This window comes from Calypte anna, chromosome 5, assembly GCF_003957555.1.
Source record: "Calypte anna isolate BGI_N300 chromosome 5, bCalAnn1_v1.p, whole genome shotgun sequence".
In the NCBI taxonomy this organism is placed as follows: Eukaryota; Metazoa; Chordata; class Aves; order Apodiformes; family Trochilidae; genus Calypte; species Calypte anna.
The window spans coordinates 10,909,187-10,935,925 of record NC_044250.1 but is presented as its reverse complement, the minus strand read 5'-3'; the positions used below and the strand labels follow the sequence as shown (position 1 = coordinate 10,935,925).

Genomic DNA, 26,739 nt, shown 5'->3' with positions numbered 1-26,739 from the left:
TTGCAACACCTTCCATATTTTTTTTTTGTTCTGACATGATTTGCCAACAGAGAAAATTTTCAAAAACACTAAAAAAGTCTCATCAATTAATGTAAGTATTTGAATTATAAAGAAAATGGAGAGCTCTATGTTAAAACTGCTTCTATAGGAAATTTGTCTGAACAGAGGAAACGGAAAGAGAAGTCTATTAAAGACATAGCCTTCCCTGATTCCATGAGCTCACTGAAGGTGTTACCCTCTGTCTTAATAAAATCAATAGATATATACCCAAGCAACTTCAGAAATGGTTCTTGTCTTTAGCTCTCACGCTGCAATCCTATTGCTATATACATAATTTTTATTACCCTTTTTTTCTTTAAATTACTGTTTGTTTGAGGCACATATCCTAACATTTACCTTGGTCTCTATCTATATAAATTAACAAAATTTATTTTTAGTTCTGTTCTAGATGTTCTCTAAGAGGTGGATAAGAAAAAGCTGAGACCTTCTCAATAGCTGTTTAAATTTGTTGCCCTGTAGACAGCAGTAATGAGAGGCTAACACACTCATGTTGGGAATGAATCCTCATGTCTATTAAGATTTGTTTGAATAGGTTTCCGTCACAACAGGTGCACAATTATTTTATGAGTAAAATATTATCAGCCTTCCAAATTAACCAGGGCAAAATGCGAGTTGTCTGATTAAATAATCAAACTCAATACTTAAAATGCACTTGATTTCCACAGGAATTTTAAGATGCTAAGTCCTAGTCTATCAGTGAAACAGTGATTGTTTGCAGCATGCAAGCAGCAGTCTGTAGAGTATCCTATTTGGTATGTTTTACATAATGCATCCTACATTATACAAGACAAAACCACTAAAAAAGCATATAATAATAGGTTTTACTTCTTGTGAAACAATTTTAATCTGCCAATGAAGGCATTATACTGAGCATTAAAATCAGAAAAAGTGGGCCTCTAATGGAAAATAGTTTGGAAGTGTTCTGCATTCAATTAGGAGGCACACCACTTTAGAAATACAAAACCTTGTGTTGTTTTTGAAATAATTTAGCTTATGAAGCGGGAGGGAGAGAAGGAAAATCCACTGAATCTGAAGTGCAGCTTGAAGTGTGGAGATCACATGTGTCACCAGTTACTGAACAGTTCAGTACACACAGTGACTCAGGGACCCAAGAAATGGGTGAAATCTGAAGCACTTGGTTTAGCAGGAATAGAAAACTTAGCAGTGAAGCTATCAGACATAGATTATATACAGGTAACTCTTTGTTTTTACATTTGAATTTGTTAGTCAGGGAGTGCTATGGATCAGGAGATGTGATCTCACATAGAAAACCACAAAGTCAGAGACAGCATCTGGAGGAGCTCCAAGCCACAGAAATTAGGGAAGAAGCACAGTAGGAACAAAAACTATAAATGCTTGCATGGATTCTGCCTCTATATAGATTGAATTTAAATAATTGTGTTGATACATCAGTAATAATAATTGCTGATAAAAATTATAGTCCTTATTTTGGGCAGCAATATGTTTTACTAAATGTGAAATTAAACGCAATTTGTATTAATTAGGTGTAATATGAAAGTAAGTAAGTGGTTGACATTTCTGACATTTTTAAACACACTACTATGTGAAGATACATCTTTTGCATTTGTTTTGACTTGGAAATACTGTAGACTGATATATGCCCCTACTGTGTTCTACTGAAGTCAGATCACAAGTCCAGCCCCTAAGAGCAGTTATATATAGGCAAGGTTCACCATACTTTTACATTATGGGATTTTGTCATTAATGTAATATTTTAATAGACAATTGTAGTTCACTGTGAAAGCTGGAACACAATCTTATCACAGATACTAAGAATCTCCTCTACGGTTAAAATGCAGGTGGTAGACTCAACTTGCAGGATTTCAGAAGACAGCACAGTGTATACAGGCAGTTTATGTAGGTTTGTAAAACTTCACTTTTGTTTTGTTTTGTTTTGTTTTTTCAGTTGTGGCAAAGCTTACAGACACTTCAGCTTTTATTGGTGACATCAAAGGAATATGAACAGTGGTTTACTAAGGAAGCCAGAGAAAATGAAATGGGCATAACTGTTCAGTGGTTTATTTTCTGATTCCTTAAGAATCATAGAGCTCCTTGTAGGAATATGTAGGAACATCTTTTTACCTTTGCTCCTTTACTGTCATGCCAGGATCCACTTGCCTATTGTTGAAATTCTGCAACACTCTCAAGATGAGTGTGTATTTTCTTTCTTTGGTGTTGTAGTGAATACAGGGTTCCTACTTACACATGTAAACTAATTAACCCTCTGTTCTATTTTATTGTTGTTTTCTTCACCTCCCAAGGGTTTTATAGTGTAATTTTGGTTGTCTTGGACTTCAGCCACAGATGGGTGTGCTCACCTCTTCTGAGATGTAATGATTTTTCTAAAAAGAGAAATACTTGGGCCTATCAGGTTACGGTCTGCCACTTTTCAAGATAACAGTGATTGATAAAGGCACTTTGGGTCTCTCTGCATACTGTCAGATAACATATCCCACCATCAGACAAATATGAACACTTGGTACTAAGAACTGTCTGTAAGTGGGCCACAGTCAGAATTCTCCATGTGCTGACCTGGAAAAACCATGGTCAGTCTCCACATATTGCTGAAGTTTAGTTAACTGAATAGATAGGAAAGTCCCTTCTCTCATGTTGCCTTCCCTGTTCCCCTCCATTTTCAGTGTGCTAACACCAATAAAAATGTTTCTCTGAATTATAGTTACAAGTACTGAAAAGGGCTATGGTGATAATCAGCAAATCACTCATGACAAAATATAGGGTTTAGTTGCACATCAGCAGAATCTGCTCCAAGAAATTCACATTATGATAGCTGTACCTGTGTGAAATGTTGTAACACATTAAACACAGAAAATAATATACAGTTCAAGTTTGGAAGTGAGGTAAAAGGAAGACACTGCTCTCAACTGCTCAAAGTCAGAGCCCATAGAGCAGCTGGCATCACCAGTGTCAGGCCTGTCACTGCACCTACTGTCCAAAATGGTAACATTTACAGACTGGGTTTCTATGCTGGTCCTTAAAAGCCTCTGAATGGTGTGTGTTGTGTTTTTGGTTTTTTTTAAAAAACAGAACTAACGTGCCACTTGTCATTCAAATTCTGAAAGAGTTTGTTTTCTGTGGTTCAGGACTCAAGATATATGATATTTCTTTACTGTTCTTGACCTGCAGCTAGAATTGTTAGATGATATTGTGAGAAATAGGAGGTTAGGTGGTAAACTAGGTAATGTTTTTACTAATGTTTTTACCTTTTGAGCTTTTACAGGTGCTTTTTTTGTCAGAGATGTCATAGCAAGCAGAGTTGTGCAGTTGGTTAAGCAATTGAGAAAGTCACTAATCTTGAAGTATATACACTGAATTAATGCCTGAAATAATACTGAGTAGTTGAGTCAGAAAAATATATTATCTTTTCATATGAAAATAAATGTGATAGATGTCAACAGAGTCAGTGGGTGTCAGTGGCTTGACATTTTTTTTTTTAAAAGGCCATGCATTTATCTGCAGTATTAAGAGTCCTAAATCCCTTTAAAAAAGCCTGGCTCACAGACACCTAAATGTAAGAAACTCCTTGGAAAAATATCCAAGGTCTTTGCAGATGCAGACAGGTTGAAATTTTGATGTATATTTAAAATTCATAGAGAGGAAATAACCATTGCTTAGATGCAAAATGATTTTGCAGTCACAATTAGCCTTCAATTAGTATCACAGTTAAACTGAAATAACTTCTGAGAAACATGTCAGAAACATTGCATCAAGTTGCAATAGGTATGTTGTTCCAGACATACTCATTTTTTTTAAAATACAGCACTTGAAGATGGTTAGCTTTCAAAACCAATTGAGAACTCAGTAGCAATCTGGTTTGCCTGCTCCTGCTTCTTGGTTTTTAGTTTTAGTGCCTTTTTATGAAGGAAAGATAATGCTAACATTATGGTTTCTGGAGAAATAAAGCAATGAAAATGCAACTTGGATGGTGTGTTATTGTCTTAAGGAGAGAACATCAATTATAGGGTCTTCATTTCTTGAATATACCTCATGTTTATGTATAAAATATTGAATTAGAATGCTGCTAGAATGAATTCAAAACCTTTTGGTGTGTTTCTTGCTTGTTTCAAGAGCTTCAGGATTTGTTCTGAGTCATCTTTACACTGTGTTTAATGTTCTGCTGAAGTTCAGGACTTTCAATATTAAATTGTATTGAGTCTTTTGTGTAGCTGGTGCTTATGGTTTCATTCTGGATGATCCTGTTTCACTGGTAGAGTACCTATATAAGCAAAAAAAATAACATGACACCATTTTCTGGTTTGGGACTGTGAAGAATTTCATTACCAGAGATTCTGATGCAAAGGGCTTTGTTAAATGTTTTGGTTTGTGATCAACTAGGTATACAAATAAATTGAATTAAGAAAGTTTCCAACTGGACTTTTAGTCTCCTCTGAGAAACATCTGGCTAAACATGCTCATGCTTGTGGTTGGAGTATAATTATAGCAGAACACACTTAGAATATGTGTGGAGCTTCAGTCAGCAAATGTTAGACCACCTCTTTTGTGCTCTGGTTAGTGCAATTTAGGAGATTTTTCTGCAGTTAGAAAACTTGACTGATAATTTAGTAGCATATTTCATAGGGGCACAACAAGCTGGACATAGGACTTTTGTTCTGGAGTGTGTTCTTAATTAATTATTAAAAAAAAGCTTTGAGGGAACTACAAGCATTGTTTACTTGTTTGTTCTTTGTTTCTCATACCCATAGAGTGATGCTGTGGTCATTTCAATAGATAAGAGAATTCATATTTGAAGCATTAGTATGCTCTACTGCATTGGTTTTACGGATAAGTAGAACTTGAAATTTATGAGTGATTATGAAAGAAATTTAAAATAGTATTCAGGTTTACAAGCCTGAAGCTGCCAGTTTTGACCACCTAATGTCGTTATTAAGGAAAATGTCGATGGACCTTTTTCAAAGGCCACTGAAATAAGTGTAAACCCTTGAATTGACTTCTGTGGGCACATTCTAAATGCATAAAATGTTGTTGCTTTTCCATACATATCAAAGGCTTCTCACTAAATTGTCTCTTCTCAGATGAAGTAGGAAGTTTCTTCTTTACAGCTTCCATGATAGACAGGGTATGCTAATGTCCTTGTTTTGCAATAAACTTTGCTTCTTCATTACTTATCACCAGAGGCAATAAAAATCTTCAGAGGCAAATATAAGTTTTTCATTGATATACTTGTTTGTATTTGTAAGACATGAAAGATGAACATGTAATTAAGATCAAAATTAAAATTTATATTTTAGGTATATAAATCTTGCAGTACTAATACTCCTCATATTTATATTTAGACATTTCTGAGTCGTGTAGCTAATATCTGCTAACTAAAAACTCATGGAAGTAACTTATTTAACATGATATAAAAAGTAAATGCAAGACATCATAAGTCAGAGTACATTTCACAGGGGCCCATCTCCTCTCCTGTGTATATTGTGCATTCTGGATGCAGTAGAAGAAATGCATCTGGGTTACAGTTTTGAGTATAAGAAGAGAGGCAAGATTCCTAGAGTGTTGTGGAGTGGGATTACTCTCTGTGGTAGCTTTAAGGCAAATGAACTCCAGTAATGAAATCCTAACGTGTAGATTGATTAGCCTTTTTATAAAAAAAGCTGCAGTAGCACCTATAGAAAGGTTTTCTTATTTCTTGTGCCCAGAGAGAAAAATATTCATTCCTGTCCTTATTCGTATAGACCTTCATTGTACTCAGATGCTCAGATTGGATATAAGGCACTTTAAAACTAGATTACTCCCACGGGAAGGTATAGTGATGATGTGTTTATTTCATCTGATTTGCACATGTCCAACTGCAGCAGTACACATAAAAGCTGTACAGGCTTCAGCTGTCACCTTTTCTTACCATCACCCAATATATGAATTTATAGACAATACAGTGCAAAGTATTCCTCACTAAAAGCGAAGGCTCACTTTTATTATTTCTCCAAATATGGAGGCAAAAAGCAGGGAAAAAAGAGAAAAAACCCTCATTTTCTGTAGCTTGCTATACAAGATTGGAAACGTAAAACATACAGTTCTTCTGCATCTTTTATTATTAATCTATAGTTTAGAAAATGTGAGAAGACTGAACAAATTAGCAGAAACTTGTTTTACATCGTGAACTTTTTTACTGGAAGGCAAATAGCAGCTAAAGAAATCACAGGTAACTATGAGTGCCATAATATAGGGAAATTGATGTAATCTACTTCGTATGAGGTATATTAATCAAATGAGATACTAAACTTCCTCTTAGCTTTGCTTCCTTCCAGTCACTTTTATGCATGTACATATATAATATTTTTTCCAGAATAAGGATAGAACAGATATTCGGTTCATCCTTCTGATAAAAGATGCCTTCTTGGAGAGTTCTTTCTTCTAAAAAGTGCTTTTTTAATTTACACGTCAGCAGAAAGAAATAATAGTTTTAAAATAACAAAAAGTAGTATAGATCACTTGGAATTGTATCATGTTTACATAATAGTAAAATAAGATTCCTCTTGAGAAGTATCATGGTACCCAGAAATCACTTGTTGAAGTTAAAATTGAATATGGAAACAAAATTGTTTTTATCCAGCTGTATGCTGTTATGAAAGAACAATCAATGAAATGGAGCAATTTCAAAATCAGTCCTGAATTCTCCATTTACATTCTTTTCTTCAGCAGACTCCCAGTCTTTTCATGTTGATAATATCCTGCTTATTCCACACTGTCATCTGTTGTGGCTCTCAGAAGAAGAAACTACCTATGACTGGATAAAAAAAAAAACAAACCAAAAAAAACCCCCCAAAAAATCACACCCAAAAGTGGAAGTTACAAAAAAGTATCTTATTTTTGCCTCTTTCTGCAATGTTTTATATGGATATTAGATATGGTTTGGTGTTCATGTGTCAGACCATCCATTTCTCTGCGTCAAGGAACAGATGCAAATATTTGTCTAGAAATAAGATGGTTTTCTTCTTTTCTGGAAATGAAGGGTAGGGGGTTTCTGAGATATAACTTACCTAAATTAAGATGCAATAACAATTCTACTGCAGGAGAACTCCATTCAGTAAATTTCTATGTCAGAAGAGAAAAAAAAAAATAGGAAAGAATTGTTCAGAAGGCAAAATAATGTTTAGGGCAAAGTGCCATTTTGTTGGAATATCTCTGAAACTGGTGTGAAAGGTGTGGCAGTATTTCTTGGTTTAAGCACCTCATTCTAAGTTCCACACCTGTAGTTTCACATTAAGCTGTAAGTTGCTCATGAGGAGAACTAAGAATTTAATAAGAGCATTTAAAATTTAATTCTATGTACAGTTTTTTATGTCAAACAATGCTGTCAGTCTCAAACCACAAACCAGGATATTGCTATGAAATACATAAATGTATAGGCTTCTTTACTAGTATTTCTACACACCCAATACAGAGAGATTTATATAAACTAATACAATGTCATTAAAAACAATGTTATTTGATAGTGTTCAGTGATGAGATGTTTTGGTTTTTTTGATTTCTATTTGATATGTCTGATATTGGTCCTCTGACAATTAGAAAATTGAGTAAAGGTGATGAAAGAATCCATGTCTCTTGAGTCAGGTCCAGAGAGAAAATAGGGAAGGTGAATAACTGGCTTCACTTACTGTTTATGGGAACATGGGTATCAGTTCTCACCCACTGTATATAAATAATATTTCTGGTTCTACATGTATATCTAAAGTAGAGAGAGAAGACCTGCTGGGTTATTGATTCCAGTGTCCTGAAGAAGCTTACAAGCACTGTGAAAATCATTGGTTTAGAGGGACTTGGGTTTTATCTGGTATTTAGTAGTTGTGCCCCATCTTCAGAAGGAAGAGTCTTAGCTTCATTTTCTATGTTTTCTTATGTGAGAACTTAGTGTTACAGGACTATTGTGTTGCAGTCAGTTGTACAGCCTTTTTAGTTGAGAAAAATTCCAGGATTTATATCTGAAACATTTCTTGTGACTTTCTCATCTCTTTGAGAAAGAACACAATATTGGCCTGATAATGTTTTTTTTGTGCTTAATATGAGTTCTCTAAAAGGGAAACTTGAACCAATCTTGTGATATTTTAACTTCTGAAAAAACCAAACTGGTAGATTGATCTGCGGGGGGATGTTTGCATGGAGAAGGTTCCTGAAAGTTTATTCATGATTTAAGTATTTCTTCTTTCTTCCACAAGCATGTGCATGAACAAACACTTCATATATACTTCTAGTATTATTTAGAATGTAAGTTGATGTGTTATTCTGGCAGTGGAGAGTAGTTCTAATAAACTGGCTAAGTTTTTTTTTTCTTTCTTTCTTTCTTTCCTTTTTTTGTTTTTTGTTTCTTAATAGAAAACAATACTAAAGTAGAATTGTTAATGTGAGATACTAACAGAATCTCTAAACATAGATAAAGTCTTCCAAGGCTTGTGGCAGATAGAAGCATTCTTTTTGTGTGTGTCAAAGAAAAGAAGGAGTCCACAAGATTTGTTGGAATTCTTATTTTTTTGCTGAGTACAGTTTGGAGGAGGGGCAGGTAGAAGCTCTGGCTATCATCACATTCTTTCCTACATTCCTGATGCAGATTACAGTTTAGGACTCAACAGTGAATTCACCACGTCTTTAAAAATGGGGAATCTGTTATTGTGCTGCTCAATGATCTGACCAGGTGCTATTCAATTCAGTCCTTTGCCTTTCAGATTACTTGTTTTGGAGCTGCTTGGTAGTAAGCTCTGAACAGTTATTTTGATCCAGTCTCTGCAGTGTCTTTCTTTTGAATGTATTGGCTTACTTTGCTTAGGATTGTTGTGAAAAACAGTCAAGGAATAAAACCTCTGAATGTAAGATATTCCTCAAGAAACACTTTAGAAATTGCTAAGGAACAATGTGAGAACAAAAAGTGCAGCAAACAGGTGATATTTAAAAAAAAAAATGTTAAAAGCAATGACAGAAACATTGTATCAGAAGAGGTGTTTTTTTACAGAAGCAAAGCTGAGGTAAAAGTGTTTGTTAGCCAATGCTACAGCAGATCAGCCTCGGCTGCCAGCAGGTGATGGCAAATCTGTAGGGGAAATGTTCAGCTGGATTGCTGTATAAGGTGCCAGGACTTATTTGTTCTTAATGCAGACAAAACTATTCTGTGATTTGTGAAGTTTGAAAAAGAGATTAATCCATCCAAGTCTTTTGACAAGGAGAAGACCAGCTGTGTAAGACACTTTAAATGATTATATAGGGTACTGAATGCTCAGAGGTACGATGATGAAGCGAGGATCTGTGAGGGCACTTAGGCCCGAGGACTCCAGTCATCATCCCAGACCTATGTCAGGGAGGGATCTGTACCTGGATCACTCCTCTACACATGTACTGTCTCCCCTAGTTAGACAAGATGTATGTGTGGACTGGATGAAAGCCTGGGTATGATCCAAGCAGCCGTGGGTGCAGGACGTTTGCTGTGGGGGCTGCCAGCTGCTCGGTTCACACAGCACCAGAGGCGGCTGTGGTGGTGAGTGAGGTGCAGCTGGGCCTGCAGTGGGGGTCCCTGCCCTCTCCCTCTCCTGTCTGTGGCTATACTGACACAGGAAAATGAAGGGTCACTGACTTTACTGAGGAAATTTCATTCTCTCTCTGCTATCTGTAATGTTATGGGCAGTGTAGGAGTGAGAGTCTGGCCTATGATTAGCTTAAGAGGCCTCGTCTTGAGTGCTGAGCTCAGTTCTGGGCGCCTCACGTCGTGAGGGACACTGAGGTGCTGGAGCGGATCCAGAGGAGAGCAACGGGGCTGTGAAGGGACCAAGGGAAAATTCTTACAAGGAGAGGCTGAGGGAGGTGGGATTGTTTAGCCTGGAGAAAAGGACACTCAGGGGAGACCTTATCAATCTCTACAACTACCTGAAGAGAGGTTTTAGCGAGGTGGGGGTCAGGCTCTTCTCCCAGGCAGTGAGTGACAGGAGGAGACAGCAGGGCAGGGCCTGGAGCAGCACCTGGGGAAGTTTAGGTTGGATGTCAGAAATAAATTCCTCACAATGAGGGTGATCAGGTGTTGGAATGGGCTCCACAGGGAAGTGATGGAGTCACCGTCCCTGGAAATGTTTAAGGAAAGGCAGATGTGGCACTTAGTGCTGTGGTCTGGCCATGCAGTGGGGTTCACTTATAGGCTGGACTAGATGATCTCAGAGGCCTTTTCCAGCCTCAGTGATCCTGTGATTCTCTGATTCTTCTGCTCTGTGAATCATGTTAGCTTCAAATTGGTCCTACCTGAGAAATATCCTAAGCATCTGGTATTTAGTGAATGTGACATCAGGACAAATCCTGCAGATGGTGAGTAAACCATTTTCATCCTTCTCATAAGCATAGCTAACATAAGCCATCTTTTTTTTTGTAAACCTGACAGATTTTATTCCTAGAATATTTTCAGTTGTTCTTAATATTAACTCCCAGTAGTGTTTATAAACATAAGGTATTATTTTTTCTTTGCTTAAAGATTAAAACACCATCCTTTGAGACACAAGGGAGTGAGGGAATCTCACACCTTCACAAGAGAAGCTATCTGGTGTGGTCTGTGTGCTGGACATGTTAGCTGTGCTGCCTTCTGCACTGGGATGCTACAAAGCACAATGGAAGCATTTATAAAACTTTTTATTGACTAAGGACTGGACAGTAGCATATGGGAACATCAACAATTGCTCACTGATCGTGAAATAAAGAAATTCCAGTATTCCAGTGTTATAAAAAGAACAGGAGAAAAAAAGTCATTCAGAACCTAGTCATATTGGTTCAGCTGTTGTAACCAAAGACTGATAAGATAATAGAGGTCTTTGTGTCTGTTTTCTACTGAAATGCTTTATCTTTATGATGCACTTGGGGCCCTTTAGAGTGGAAAGCTTTTTAAACTGCTGTTGGAGTTAGAACTCAAATTAGATGCTATTGCAACGGCAAGGGGGCTCCTTAGTCAGGCTGCGCTCACAAAGTGACTTTTATCTCCAAAGCCCTTCCATTAAATTGTTACTTTCTTCTGTTTTCCCCATTTATTTTTGTTGACTTCTGCTGCCCTATTTTGTGGCATTTAAAAGGTGACCCAATCAAAAAAGGGTAAATGCTAAATGCTGGACAGAGCCTGTGAAGTAGAGACATCACAGCCTATCTGATGTGTGCTGCAGACTGCCGTGTTAGACAGAATGGTTTAACCAGGTTATCTCTGGGCAGCTAAGATCAAATACACTGTCTTTTATGTCTAGCATTGTATTTTTGCCTTCTTTTCAAACAATGTCCATTAAAAAAAAACCCACAAAAAAACCCCAAACCAAAAATCAAACAAACAACAAACCAAAAAACCCTAACAGAGAAATTGATTCATACAGGACTATTTTATTATTTTATTATGGTGATGATACTATAAAGATACTTTGGAACTGCAGCTATGTGATTTAAAGCCCATCTTAGTTTTTGGCAAAGTCCACAGTTCTTGCATTAGTGTCTCTTGAAAATCACCCTATGTGTTTATTTTAAAAATATATAAGGAATAATTTGTGATTTATTAATTTTCATTTCCTTTAAGTATATGAGGCAAAAGTTAGTTTAGATGCAGTGCATAAACCAGGATGGTATTTGTCATACGTTACACTAATCACAGAATTCAAGAGAAGCAGTAATACTTCGCAGCTGTGTAGAGATTCCATGAAAAGATCTCAAAGCACTTCAGAAGCATTAACTAGCCAGGCATGAAACCCCCTGATTGGAAGTGTTCTATTTTGTGTACATGTTGGGAAACTTAGGCAAGCACATTCAAGGACTCACAATAATTTGGTGTCACAGCTAAGAATCCTATTTCAGCAAGCTTTGGATAATGCCTATAGATTTTTGACTTATTTCCAAAGTATTTTGTCTTTTATTCACTTGATAGAATGTGGGTTTATCTTGTTTTCTTTTGCTGAGTGTCAAAGAAATTAGTTTAAATTATGCTCTGTAAGTCTAGAAGTAATTTTGTTGTTGTTGTTATTCCTGCTTATTTTTTTCCCTTTACCAGCAGCTATTAACTCTATATTATGACAACTTGCCACAAGGACAGTTAGAAATTTGTGTACCAGAAATCATGTATTATTTTGATCAGTTTTAAAGGCAGGATTTTGCCACAAGCAAACTTGAACAAGTTGAACTCTCCTCTCTTTCTCAGCAGATTTATAGCTACTTTTTATTTTCTCACTCCTGGTTAGATTGACCTATGACCAGAATTTCTCAAAAATTCTCTTTGATGCCTTAGTTCTGTTCAATCTGACCATTTTATCTCAATTTGTGCTCAAATCCACACAAAAATAAAGGGTAAAACAGTAAGCACACACAGGAAAAATGAAACATTGCTATAGCCAAATAATTTTTCAGCTTATGATTAGAATCACAAAGGGCAAGAATATATAACCAAAGGAAAAATAAGAACTATTTTTTCTGAACTTTTGATATGAATAACTGTTGTATCTTCATTTTAAAAAGAAATCCTTAAAAACTATCAACTTCCCACCAACACTCAAAATTTTAAATAGCGTTGGTAAAAGGAGTCAATGGATCAAATTCAGTATATCTGAAGTCACTGAAATAAAGGCGTCTAAGAAAAATGTGTCAAATTTAAAGGTCTTTCCTAACTGAAGACCATTTTGTGATAGAGCCAAAGGTTAATAAAATCAGTAGTGAATGTAGCAATTTTACAGATAAGCTATTCACAACAACTGTAGTTACTTGAATAAAAAGCTAATTCAGTTCTAAAATGCCACATGCAGTAGCAGTGAATAGCTGCTTTTAGGTGCTTTCTGGAGGAGGATAAAATACAGAATCACAGCACTCTTCTTTTTCAGCATCCCTGGCTGCCTGTAAATTGCTGTGAATGGAACTGTAGGCTGACAGGCTCTATTAAGACAAACTGCCTTTCTCATCGGAGAGATAAAATAAATCAGGTGTTTAGTCAAATTAAAATACTTCAGATGGAGCAGGCCCTGGGGAGCACTGATCCACCTGACAAATCTGAGAGAAACTCAAGACAGATGTGTTTTGGGGATAAGGAAGACCCCATGGAAAAAAAAAATGTACTGCAGTCTTCAGAGTAAGAGAATAGGATTGGACAGAAAGCTGTGATATATAATATTTTATGGAAGCTGGCATATTTACTGTGTATTTTTCATGAAGCTTTTTGTTTTATCTGTTTTTATGGCAAATATATTTTACAGAGAGCTATATTTTTATTTTATTTATAGATATTTTAGGCAGCAGCAGAAGTTTATTTACTGGTAATGAGTTTAGGAATTTCATTGCTTGCTACAGTAAGTGGATGCAAAACAGATGATGATGGCACACAGCTACTGATGACCTCTCTTGGCCCAGCTAGATCAACTCAATCTGGTCTGCATTCTGAGAAAGTTGTTTTTTATTGGTATTTAAACTGTAAAATAATGGTTGGGATTTTCCACTCTAAAATTAAATTATCCCTCCCCCTCACACTGTTCATACAACAAGCATCTTGTGCTTCTTCTTGTCTTGAGCAATGTTTGGTTAGGTGTCCTGCAGCTTCATGGAGGTCTCATTATTTTCCAGGAGCACTGTGTATATTTTGTGGTCATCAGTTCTATTCTGTTGTTGGATTACATAGCACAGTACAAATTAAAGACTGGAGTACTTTAAATGGGGTCATTCATTTTGGATGTGTTTCTCTGGAGAGGGAAAAGGAAAGAAAAACTATTACACTGAATAATAGTTCTTATGAATAAGAACAGTTACTTCTGCCTGCTATTGCATAAAATTCAGTAAAAAAACCTACTTTATACATTTTGTGTAACACTATGAAATGGCTGTAACTGATCATAAAAAAACAATCAAATTTTTCACCTTAGCAAGCACTCTTTGTGTAGCTTTCTACTTGTATTATGAAGCAAGTACAAAGTACACAGAATATGGAAATGGAGCTTGAGATTAGTATCTGCTTTGGGTGTGTAAAATATTTTATGACTGTAGGATCAGGGGCCTGCATTACAATGACAAAACTGCTTGGCAAATGTGAAAGTCTCATGCTGTGTTTTCCCAGGTGGCAGGGCATGGCAATAAGTGTCATTGAGGCAGGAGGTTGCTTCCCATTGGCTTTCTAAAATAGGTGGAGTGGTTGCTCTCTACTAGTCATGATGGGCAGTGGAGTGGTTTTTGGGCAAAACAGTCTTTTATCCATGAAGATTAATTTCAGTATCCAATATCGTACTGAAGAGCACCTAAATAACCTTTGATCCATAGTGCAAAATCAAGACTGAATAGTAAGAGTTAAAGCAGGTTAAGGTAAGTCTATACTCAGCTGCAGATGGTTGAGCTGGTTTCAACAGAGTAGAGCTTAGTACAAACTCCTGACAAGGCAGTACCTTCAGTGCAGACATTTTCCTAGCCACATCCAATCTGCCTAAACTTCCTTTTAGAAATCTCTTTTTTTTCTTTCTTTTTTCTTTTTCTTCTTTTTTTTCTTCTTTTTTTTCTTCTTTTTTTTCCCTTTTTTGTGGCTTTTTTTCTCTGTGTGTTTGTGGTGTTTTGTTTGGGTTTTTTGGGTTTGGTGGTTTTTTGTTGGGTTTTTTGTTGTTTTTATTTGAAACAGCTTTTTGCACAGAACTCTTTTATTGCTTCATTCATTCATTTCATGCTAGAGTTTTGCAATGATTTGGTCTGAATACTGGACTGTTCTTCAGCTTTAATTTCATGCATCCATCATACTTCTACAGGAGAAGTTAATAAGTTATTACATTTACTTTGTCTAGAGACCTGTGTCAAATATGTTAAGATCTGGCATTACAAGGTACTGTAACATCAGTTCATTGCAGACTCTTCTAAACTAAGATAGTAGTGCCCAAGAAATTGAATATTTCAGTGCTTTGTGTTGTTAAATGAAGTTAATAAGTGTACAGAAAAACAAATACCCTTTGTTTCTGGGAGCCTTTGTTGCTTTGTTTAGAGTGAATGATTTCAGCCATCCAGTTTCTTTTTCCATCAAAGCAATTTTAATAGATAGAGGTTTTCTTGTATGGAGCTTTTGCAAATACAATTCTGTTTATGAATAATGTTGGTCCCATCATACCATGATGTAAGTAGTAGAGCATCTTGAATTTCTGACATGCTTGGCAGGAATCTGTTTTGTCTTCCCTCTCCTTGTGAAACCTGTCAACCTCTTTCTTCTCTTCCCTAGAAGATATCCATCTTACTCCTGGGAAGAAGGTGGAGTCATAATTTTGGTGACAGTTCCTCCATTCCCTCCCAGGTCCTGTTCCTCACACATTTTTTTCCTCTTCAAAATTTCTGTGACTTTATCACAGTTCTTTATTGTGAACGGAGGAAAGGAAGGATGCAAATACTCTCTTTTTGTGCCACTTCTCATATCATTGTGGCTGATTACAGACCTGACAAATTCTTGATTTGATTCCCTTCTCTAACTCTCAGTTCTCCTGTACAACAAAAACTTGCTTCACTTTCAACTGTAAATCTCTTTCAGATGCTCATCCAGTATTCCTGAACTGCTGCCTTACTGTAATTACGTTACCTGTTATAGAGCTCTGGGTCTGAGATGCTCACACAAAGAAATGCAGCGTGTAGCTCAAATGCAACAGTTGACATTGCTGTTTGTGACAGAGTAATATCTTCATATGTAAGAGGAGATATTTCTGGATTGATTTGCAAAAGGACCCTGTACTTAGGAGACCCATGCAATTTACCCATAAACAGACCATTAAGTGTCATTAGCGCAAAGAATAAATGTACCGTAGTTTCATATTAATTAAGTGCTCTCTGTAGAGTAAACTTTGAAAGTTAAATGAAAATTTTTAAGCCATTTTCTCAGGTTAGCCATTTCTCTTAGGGACAAATAGAGCTCATTTTTAATATGCATTCTGCAACCAAAGCTTAAATTTAGTCAAATGACCTAACAGATATATGGGTATTTTAGAGAAATGATCAATAAACTATTAAGCTGCTTCTTCCACTGAACAGCATTTTTTTTTTTTTAGCATTTTTACATATTTGTGGAAAAACCCACAAAATATATATATAGTGAAAGAAAATTGTCTGTAATAAACTGTGAATGTGTTTATCACATCGGGCAGATTTAAAGGGAAAAGATAGAGGGATCTGTACAAAGTGCTTCATTAATTACTCCTGTCAGGAAAAAAAGAAATACTTTATATCTTTTCTGCTTCAATTTTTGTTATATCCTCCACTGCTGAGGGCACAGCAAAACTATGTGCTAGATTACTTTGGGATTTATCAGTAAAATATATATCCAAGCTGTCATTTGAAATAAGCATGTTGGTGATTCAGCCATTTTTTGTGTGAATATTGCTTCGTAACTGCTGTCTATCTCATATTTACAGTTCATCTTCCCTTTCCATTTAGGTACACCAGAAAGCCTGGCAGAAAAAGAGCGACAGCTCTCTACTATGATCACCCAGCTGATCAGCTTACGGGAGCAGCTCCTGGCTGCCCATGATGAACAGAAAAAGCTGGCAGCCTCACAAATTGAAAAACAACGGCAGCAAATGGACCTTGCTCGCCAACAGCAAGAACAGGTGAGGCTCCAAAAAAGAAACCTGTGAAAATGTTTCATGCAGAATGCTTCTCATAAAGACTGTCCCGCTTGCTGTTCTCTTTCATCTTTGTTGTTTAAAGAGCTTAAATATCCTCAGAAATTGCATTTTTTTCCCCCAGAAACAGGAAATTTAATAGGACCTTGAGGAAAAAAGTGGGTATAATTTCTTTTTTTAGAATAAGTGGCATTTGATAAATCTCACAGTTCTTGCTTCTTGCACTGACGTGCAGTTCTGGTAAATACAAATAAGACAGACTATGGCCATTATTTAACTCTTGCTCTTTTTGAAAAAAAAATACTTGAACAAAAAATCATAAGCATCTCCAGAGCACCAGATGTCTTCTACAAGTAAGGTTTTATTTTTTTGTTTGTGTTGGGGGTTTATTTTAACTTTTTACATTTTTTTTCTTTCATTTTTTAAAGATGCCATTGTCCAAAGAGCTGTTCTTTTCTCACTGTACAAATGTGCAACAAAAGTGATCCCACGTACTAGCCCACTAGGAATCAGATAGATCCAAATTAATGTGTGATTTTTAGGAATCTGACATTATTACTAGAATTATCTTTTCAGTTAAATGTATTTTATAGGATATATACAGCAATATATGCTCCATTGATTTTAATGAGTTGTGACGTCTGGTATTTTATGTGCTTGAGTATTTGCCCACATGTAGGAATATGGACTCATCCCCTAATGGAAAATAACATAAAGGAACACTGTAAAAAATCAGAAGTTAGAATGTCATTTAGCCATCCAGAGATGACACAGTAATTAACTATTGACACTTGTGAATAAGCTAGCACAAATTAATCTTGACACATTTGCAGACGAGTGATATCTTACAGTGAACACTTTGTAATTATATTTCAAAATGAAAATTAAATGACACTTAAAACTAGGTTGTCATGCTCAATGAAGCGAGCATGTAGCTCAACCGATAGGCAAATAAAACTCAGAATTTGAGCCACATGGTGCTTGTGTAACCTACTTTACTGTGTCAAGCCTATACATCAAGACTATGCTATGGTAATTGCATTGCAGAGTATTGGATACATTTTCTATTACAGTACTGTTCCATCTAAGAGGAACTATTGATGTTAGATGCTTCCTGGTATATTTTCAGTTTTCATCAGAAAATGCCTTTTCACATGGTAATATATTGTACATACAGGTACAAAAATGTGTTCACAAGCAGTGTGAACCTCTGCAGGTCAGTGCCTTTAAACAGGTGAAGGAAGATCTCAGCCTTGGCTATAGCTTGGCATGTTAAGTAGCAACCATGTCACCAGGAGCTCCAAACAATTCTGAGGAAATCTGATAAAAAAGATATAGTACTCAGAAAGAATGACCCATAATACAGTTCTGTGGTGGTGTCTGATTTTCAGTGTGAAATTGCAAAAAATTTGTTTCTGAATATGAAAACCACGTTAATCTTTCTATTACCTTCACTGAGATTCTAGCCACTGGGCATTGTGAACATAAGCCTGAGAGAGCTCATCTTTAGTGACAAGCACTACACTTCTGCAACAGAATAGCACAATTGGTGTGTAACTCAAAATTGTAAATCAAACACCCATATTTGTTTTAAAATATTCTGTGTGGTACAGTTAACATTACAATTGATTTCCAAGCATTGCACACTGCAGCTGACCACTTATCTGATGGTAGATCAGCTGAGGTCCTAGGAGCTGCACCTAGGTTACATAGCCTGGGCACACAGGCTGCTAGCTCTGTTTTAGCTTTTTCACTGGCAGACCTGGGCCTGTTTCTTCAGTCTTCATTCATAATATTTTTATTCACTTTACTGGGAGTTTCGTTCAGAATTATTTCCACAGCATGATCATAAAGGGCTTTTGATCCCAGTTACAAGCATCAGTGTATGTGGTCATGGCAGTTGCTTCATTCCTTTTCTATGTGGCACTTGGTCTTGAATGAGCCCCAGAATCCCATAGACCTCAATTTGTCTTTTTAAGGCCATATGCAAGAGTTAAATATATATGGATTTTCTGTTATTCCCTCATACAAAAGTGAATTTTAACTGTAGCAGTGAAAAAAAATGACAAAGCTATTTCCAGGTGACAAATGAGAGATTACAAAAATGGGACTTGATCTCTGGTGTGAACTATTACAATCTGTTAATATATAACTGCACTTGATTGATTATTTCCAAATCAATCTTGCAATGTCTCTTTAATTTTTTTTATCATAAAAACATTTTACTTAGATTTCTCTGTTTGTAATAGGGAGAGTAAGTATGCTCAGAAGATAGTGTGAAAGGAGACTGAGACGGTTTTTACTAAAACAGTGGACTTGAGTCACCACGTTACCTTTATCACCAACTTCATGCTGTTTTATGTTGTTCCTCTGCCCTAGATAAATATTTATAAGAGGGGAAATTAAGAAGTGAAGGTAGCAGAAATGCTGAGGCTGGGGTTTCCAGGAAACACAAATCTTCTGGTTTCAGACTGCTGCACTGTTAGCCTTATAAAGCAGCAGTCCAGTTTTTCCCCTGCTCCCTCATAGCTGCAGTCCACGTTACCTATTGCAGGGAGCAGCTTTTTGGTCTGGGGGCAGGATTTTGTTTCCCTTGTGCTTTTGCATGCTGATTTTGTGAGGATGAGTTACTAAGCATCAGGTACAGACTTTTATGCAAAACAAGACCCTACTTCCTTGAGTAGTTCCAAGGAAGACATTGAGATTTACAATAGAAGTAATGTGCTGTTCATTGTGAATGAAGTTAGAGAAGCTTGGCCTAGGAGCTTGTGCTGAATAGTGAGACATCTATAAATACTGGCTAAGGCTCCAGTTCAGCAAAGCAGGAAAATGTGTGTTTAACCTTCAGCACCTGAGTAATTCCATCCCTATTCAGCAAAGCACTTAATTTTAAGCATGTGTTTCATTCCCATTGTAGCTAACAGTAATGCATCACAGTCAAAGATCACCACAGGCTTAAATGCTTTGTTGAATAGTGATGAGATTATTCACATGCACACAGTTAACCCATGTTTCTATGCTTTGTAGAGTTGAGACCTAAGTGCTTAAAATATGTATTTCTTACTGGCTAACTAGATTTTTATGTTGCATTTAAATTTAAAATGTTTACATCACATATACAGACACTTCTAAAATATCCATTTAAAAATATATAAATGGTGCATGATAAAAATATAATAAAGAATAACTAATAAGATGTTTTTCACTCATAATATTGTAGTTTCAATATCACTGCTTTAATTTAATGGAAATTTTATTTCTAATAGATTGCAAGACAACAGCAGCAACTTCTGCAACAGCAGCACAAAATCAATCTACTGCAGCAGCAAATTCAGGTCAGTGTGTTTTATTGCTCTCTTCTGATTATGCTTAAGTTCCATTTATGGAGAGGGAAGCATCTAAAATAAAGCAGCCACATGCTTTACTAACAAGCCTCAGTAAAGATGCTTTTTATGGAGGGTTTTTGTGTCTTAGAAAATTATTATCCAACATCTTTTTGGTGGGAAGAGTGTTTTTTTTAAGAAGCAAATTTTTCTTCTGAAAGTTATGAACTATTTTTTAAATCTTGTAGTTTAATTCTGAAATCTGCAATCAGTTGGACTCGCATTGAGTAAAGTAGAAGCAGGGTCTCAATCACAATAAATAAAATTCCTTATTCAGCAAAAGTAAAATGTGCTTCATAAGAAGTTTAGAAGAATGTTTCCATTTCATTAACTAAAGCAAACAGCTAAAGAATAGGATAATAGTAGTTGCAACAGTACAAAGTCCCTACTCATGTACAAAGACCAACAGGTATATGTGTCCCATGTACCTTTGAGGTAACTGTATCTTTATGGATCTGGGATTATTCTGGAGGTATTCAGTTGTCTGTATTTGTTCTCAGAATCTGTTGTAATTTTGTGCAAATATATGTGAGCAGAGAGTGACATGTGGCATTCTTGACATGTGTCTATTACCTTCTCTGCTCTGAAAGCATGTCCATGGGCCTGTTCTTTGATATAAACATTTTGGTTTGGGATGGCAGATAATTGTGCTGTCAATCAATATTTTCTCAAGAGCCAAGCAGCTCTTTGTTTATTTGTTCTTAATTCTGTGGCAGGTTTGCTAGCCAGGAGTTGATTGGGAGATATGCTACTTTCTAAGTTGCCTCTGCAGTTTGTAATAGATTCATTGCTATTAAATTGGTCATGAGTGTTGAAGTTTGTTGTAACCTGTACCTCCTGGAGGGATACAGGAGAGTATAGGCTAGTTAGGTATAGTACAGGAGGCAAGTGAGTGCTGGTTCTCCCAGGTCCCCTCCCAGCATCTCCCCAGGAAACCCCACTAAGGATTCCAAGGTCTCGTTGGTGACTGGGTAGAATTCATCATATCAAATGTAGGTAACTGCAATGTTGACTCTGTCTCAATTATCCAGATTGTTTTATAGCAAATAGAGAGAAGCAGAGTGAGTAGACTTCAGGATGCAATTCATCTTGTCCTAAAGTAGACATTTAAAAGATGTCAGATGAATTGTTCCCTAAAATGACTATTTTTCTCCATTAACTACAGAGGATATCGATGCCGATGCCTATAATGCAGGGATCTGAAGTGAGATGAAGTAATCACTTTGTTGTGAGCTTGAGGGGAAAAATTTTTGCTAAAAAAGGTTTACATTTTCCATTTAGATTTTGGGCTTGGTAGATTTAGGAACTGTATCCTCAGTAACTTGATTTTATTCAGAAGGTACATTTCTTTCAAATACATTCTTGAGCAATCCTTTCAGGAAACAGCAATTATAAAATGCTGTGGATCCTTATCTACAGTTTGTATGTGTAGAAAAACAATAATACTCTTCTCTGCCACTCCCCTTGTGAAAACTGCAAAATGTAAGAAGCACAGGTATGGACTTATTCATAGCACAGCTACTTGAAATAAGCACAGTGTATTCTCCAGGATGCAGGAGTGGGTCATTGCTGATGCAATGTTTACATCACGAGACATACACGGTTTAGCACTGTTATCTCCTGAGGTACAGTTTTCATTCTTAAACAATAACTTCAGTGACTGAGTGCATCCAGTTTATTTAACTGCTCAAACAATTAGAAATTACTGGAGATGGGGCTTACAAGATCTCTGTCAGCAGTATATAAAAGTGGAAATAGTTCTTATTAAATAAAACATATCCTTCCCTAGATGCCTTCTGGGTTAACTTACTGAGAATTTTTGTGGTTTTGGTATTTAGTATTTACATTATCTTGTACATATTTATTTACTTATTTAATAATTTTAACATTTTATTTCATGCAATTATTTTTGTTTGTTTGTTTTTAAACCATTTACTGGAATGCTTCACCCCAAACTTGTTATAGATCCAAAACTTTTTCAGCAGTCTATGAGCAGAGCAGACATTAGCTAGTCTTACCATGTGAAAACAACATAGGTATTTCAAGAGTACTGAGGTCATTAAATGTTCTGCATAATCGTCTCATGTTTTCTAAGTGAAGCTAATGTTACTTTCTGGGTGTGCATGTTGGGGAGAGCAATTTCATCTCTTGGAGGAAGGGACTGGGAGTTGAGAGTTGTTCTTAGCTCTGATTATCTAAAATTTGGTAAATTGTTTCCTGTTCCTCAATTTAAATGTAATTTTTTGAGAATCTTAAATGGAAAAATTCAGGTAAATTCAATTTATTATTATTTTTCAGCTCAAATGTGGATAACATTTGTAAACACTTCTACAGAGGACTTCATAGAGATGGGAGGAAATCTAGTATGCCATAAGTTCTTTGTTCTTCAAGGCTATGCAGAGAAATCATTGTTTTTAGTTGAAATAAGGTTGAGAAAACACTGTAGGGCAAGTAAGAACTCACAGATAACTCTCCAAGTTGATTCAGATTTTTTAAAAAGGGACAAAATTAGCCTATATTGAGGATGTTGCATAGTCTGTGCTGTTAAAGGGAAAACTTTTAAGGATAAGGAAAAAAATCTGTTAAAAGGAGAAATCGGGTGGTACAACACGGAGATGAGACTACATTGGAGGAAGGGAAGGCTTGAATGTCTAAGTCGGTTCCAAGCTTGAGAACCATTTGAGTACCCCAAACCCCTGTGAAATTCAGTGCCTTATTTCCAAAATTCAGTGTTTTCAGACTGAGGCTTGGGGACTGCCTCAGACCCCCTCATGTCTACCTGGTGAAGGGGTTGGATCCCACTGATGTTTGGAGCATGCTGCTCTAGGATTTCCCTAAGTGGGGTAGTATTTAAGGGATGGAAGTTTGAGGGCTTCCTTCCTCTGGTGAGCAGGCTTCATTAGGGCAAGTCCTAAATTGTGGCTGAAATGGTTAATTAAGGCACTGGCTGTTGAGCTATTCTGAAAAGCTTGCAGTGGGCATTACAGTGAGAGCTGCTCCAACCCTTCCCTTCACCTTACTCCTTGGAGCTGTGCTCAGTGCCATCACTGAGCCCTTTCTTTTCAGCTTGAATTGGTATGGTTTCCATTGCACAGAAAACCTGGCTTTCTCTGCTTTCATAGGTATTCTGGTTTTAATTCAGCCACTAGAAATTAATGGTAATACATTTTTTTTTCTGTTTTTAATCTATGCATTCATACTGTTGTAGTTTCATATTACTGTTCCTGCATTTTCTATTTCGGTCAAAAAGAATGAACACAATTACACAATTACAATAGTTAAACAAACAAAAAAACAAACAAAAACTAGTGACATAAAGAGTACAACTATCTAAGCTGTTCTATTCCTTAAACAAGAATCATTTGAATCATGCTTAAAACTGAAGAGGGTGAACCAATGAGTCTCTCTTCTTATTCATGATTAAGTACTGACAGTTCAGGTACCTTGTAAGCTGAATAAGGGCTATCTCTTTATGAGAAGTACATGTCTAAAGATCAGGAATAATTACATTGCACATTAGCCTTCATGGCCTCCCTGACCTGGTTAATTAATTTTTTTGCTAGCATAATAATAGTAGAAATGGATTTAAAGATACCCTTCATCATTAAGTATGTAACTGACCTCCAGTTTCAAGAGCCAAACCTTTCATTTATTGCCTTTTGGAGACAAGCTAAAGCTCCTTGCAGTAAGCTTCCTGAAAATGCCCAGCCTGGAATCTAGACATTGTCAGTCCAGTTACAGTCTCTGAGGTTGTTTCTCTTTGTAAACTATATTTACAATTGACAAGCAATAAGCAATTGCAATGCTACTGTTCTGGCACTAGGGAATATTCTCCCCCACCTTTTTTTTTCTTTATTTTTTTCATTATTGATCACAAAACTGATCCCCTTCCAGCAGGCACTGAACAGGACCAAATAAAGCCATTGAAAGCAATTTGATACTTCTATTGGCGTGGTATGCGGATCAGATACTCCCTTGAAAGAAAGCAAGAGTTATAAACAAAGCTTAGAAGTCTAGGAATAGCCCCCAGCTTCATCAAACCTTTAAAATATTTTGTAATTGTATCTTCAATCATGAATTAGCCAGGAAAAACAGACCTTTTTTGCCTTTATGTTTCACTGCTGTATGCTGTTTTTAATTGCCCACAGGCAAACTGTTGTGATCTTCTTTGGAAGTTTAAAACCAGGATAAAAATGCAAATCTAATTATTTCTTTTATCTAATCTAATTAACTTTTATAAGTAATGATAGATGCACTGTACCCTGCATCAAACATTTTAATAATGATGTTTCTGGATTAAAGAATAGGTAAAACTACTGTAATTTATAAGCAGTCAACATTATGGCAGTAGAAAATGTAAATTATTATCATGGTGGCTTAATAAACTAAAGCTGCAGTTTATTAATTTACAGCAGAAAAGATACAGCTCCCTTAAATCTTTAAATTCCATTTTACTCATGAATCAATTCCCAGCTGCTGTTGGTATTTTGGTATTGTTTAGTGTTCTATTTTTTGTCGTTTTTTTTTTTTTTTTCTCCCCCATAGTTCAGTATTGGAAACATATATGCATAGCTCCCTTCTGCACATGAAGGAGAGAAATGCTGTTACATGCCTGTAATGTGCCTGCTAAATCATCAATTCAAATTCACAGGGCTGTTTGTGGGCATGGCATCACAGTTTTTGTTCAGCTTATAACTTAGCAAATATGGAAACTGGTCCAATAAAAGAAAGGCAAATATGATAAGCATCAGAGTCAATGTTTAATATTTTATTTATTATTATGTTGTAGCTTACTAATGAGTTCTAAAGTCCTTATTTCATTGTTACCTAAGCAAAAGGTCTATTACAGGCTAGCTTTTTCCAACAAAAGCCACCTCTGTGTCTGTCTGGCTTGGAGTTTCTCTGTCAGCTGTGTGGAAAGTGAAAGCTTTTCTGCACAGCCCATGCTTTAATAAATATTTTGGTGATGCTCCTTATCCTTTATTCAGTCTCTTTTCAAAATGCTTTGGCATGACAGTGTGATGGTGGCCTAAGCATAAAGACTCAATGTGCTAAAGGTTCACCCCTCCTGTGTTAGTCCTAAACTTCTGGTCTTGTAACTTGGTGTTCCATTTGCAAGGATCCTGCTAGCTGCTCTTCCCTCAGCTGCTCTGAGGCCCTCAGCCACTGGAAATAAGATTTATCCTGGTATAGCAGAAAGTAGTTCTGGATTTGCCTCTTAACACAATCTTTAAAAGTGTATGCAGTCTTGAGATGGGGGAGTGAGTTTCTAAAAATTTTTACTGTGACCTAAGAGTTAAATAGGCTTTCTTGCAGTTTTCTAATTCACTAAATGTTGGTTGGGTTTTGGGGTTTTTTTCTTTCTAATAGAAAAAAAATTCTTTCGCCTACCCTAGTCTAAACAAATTGTATTTAATACAAAAATTAAGCTTTGTGTATCGCTTTCATATGACTTCTCTAATTAGAGAGCAGTAAATGGTAGAACAGCATATGTTAGCAACATGAGCAGCAGTCTATGAAATGAGCTACAAGTTAATAAAATGATCTTGTGGTGGTGTTGGCCAAATGTTAGCACACATGTTTTGGAATGTGATATTTCAACAAACTTGAAGAATAGGACTTTGGCACACGGGTGCTGAACATGATCTGATGTGTGGAAATAAGTTAAACCAAAGTAAATATTGTTTCTCAGGCTCATGTTGGTGCAGAAAATGATAGTAGGTGCCCTCCCACTTTCCCTCTCCCACATCTATTTTAAAATTGGAAATGGAAATGAAGGCATGGGCATCCACAGTCTCCAGTTCCAGTACTGCTGCTTCGTTCACTCTAGCCATGCTGTACTGCAAACTCACCAGTGGCTTAAGGGTTTTTTTCTCAGCAGTGCCTCTGTCAAAGCCAGGGGATAAAATCTCATTGATTCTATCGAGCCCAAACACTTACTCTACAGCTTTGCTTACAGAAGGGGCTCAGTTCTGAGCTTTGTTTATTTAGGGGCACATTATAACCACCTCCTGAATGACAGCAGAGCATCAAGCAAATATTTGATACCCACCTGTACTGCTGCCCAGGGGTCACTCTCAGCTGGTGGTCTGCCCCTTGCAGCCCAGGATGGAGCAACATGCTGTGGCAGCCTTAGTGCTCGCTATCCAACACCCTGGTCTAGACCCCAAAGACTTTGGCAGAGATTATGCCCCTCTGAAACCTCTGGTGCTTTTCCTCTGGTAGTACAGGTCTGCATCACCCCATCTCCTAGTGTGCTTAATATGTAGTATTTGAAATATTTGGAATAATACAATAATAATGCAGTATTTTCTCCAGCACAGAAAACCAGTTTCCTTACTAGGGTGGCATGTACACAAACTAAAACAGATAACTGGGAGCAGAAACTGATCCAGCTGGCACCCTACCAACAGAGCTGGTCCTGTGAAGTCTTTTTAGCCTGAGGAATACTTGCATAGCCAGTATTTGGTGGCTTGTATATCTAAGTGTTACTCACGTAAGTAGGCTTCCTAGAATTGAGCACCTGATACGAGGAAGGACTTGGAATATTAGTATTGTGGTTGGAATATCAAAGACGTATAAAGGAGGCACAGGTTGGAAAACATGGGCAAACTTTTGGGCATACCAGCACTTCTTCAGGTCTTACATCAGTGTTACATTGAAACATAGCCCAGGACTGACACAAACTGCCTAAG

At 36.6% G+C, this 26,739-nt stretch overlaps 1 protein-coding gene across 10 annotated transcripts in view; it reads left to right on the top strand.

Moving 5' to 3' along the window:
* Nucleotides 1-26,739, top strand: part of SOX6 (SRY-box transcription factor 6) — a 334,845-nt gene that overhangs the window by 179,567 nt on the left and 128,539 nt on the right. For all 10 annotated transcript variants that reach the window (XM_030450938.1, XM_030450944.1, XM_030450942.1 and 7 more), the window contains 2 exons: nucleotides 16,474-16,646; nucleotides 19,928-19,996. In XM_030450938.1, coding sequence (XP_030306798.1) covers nucleotides 16,474-16,646; nucleotides 19,928-19,996 — 242 coding nt within the window. The remainder of the gene's footprint in view (nucleotides 1-16,473; nucleotides 16,647-19,927; nucleotides 19,997-26,739) is intronic.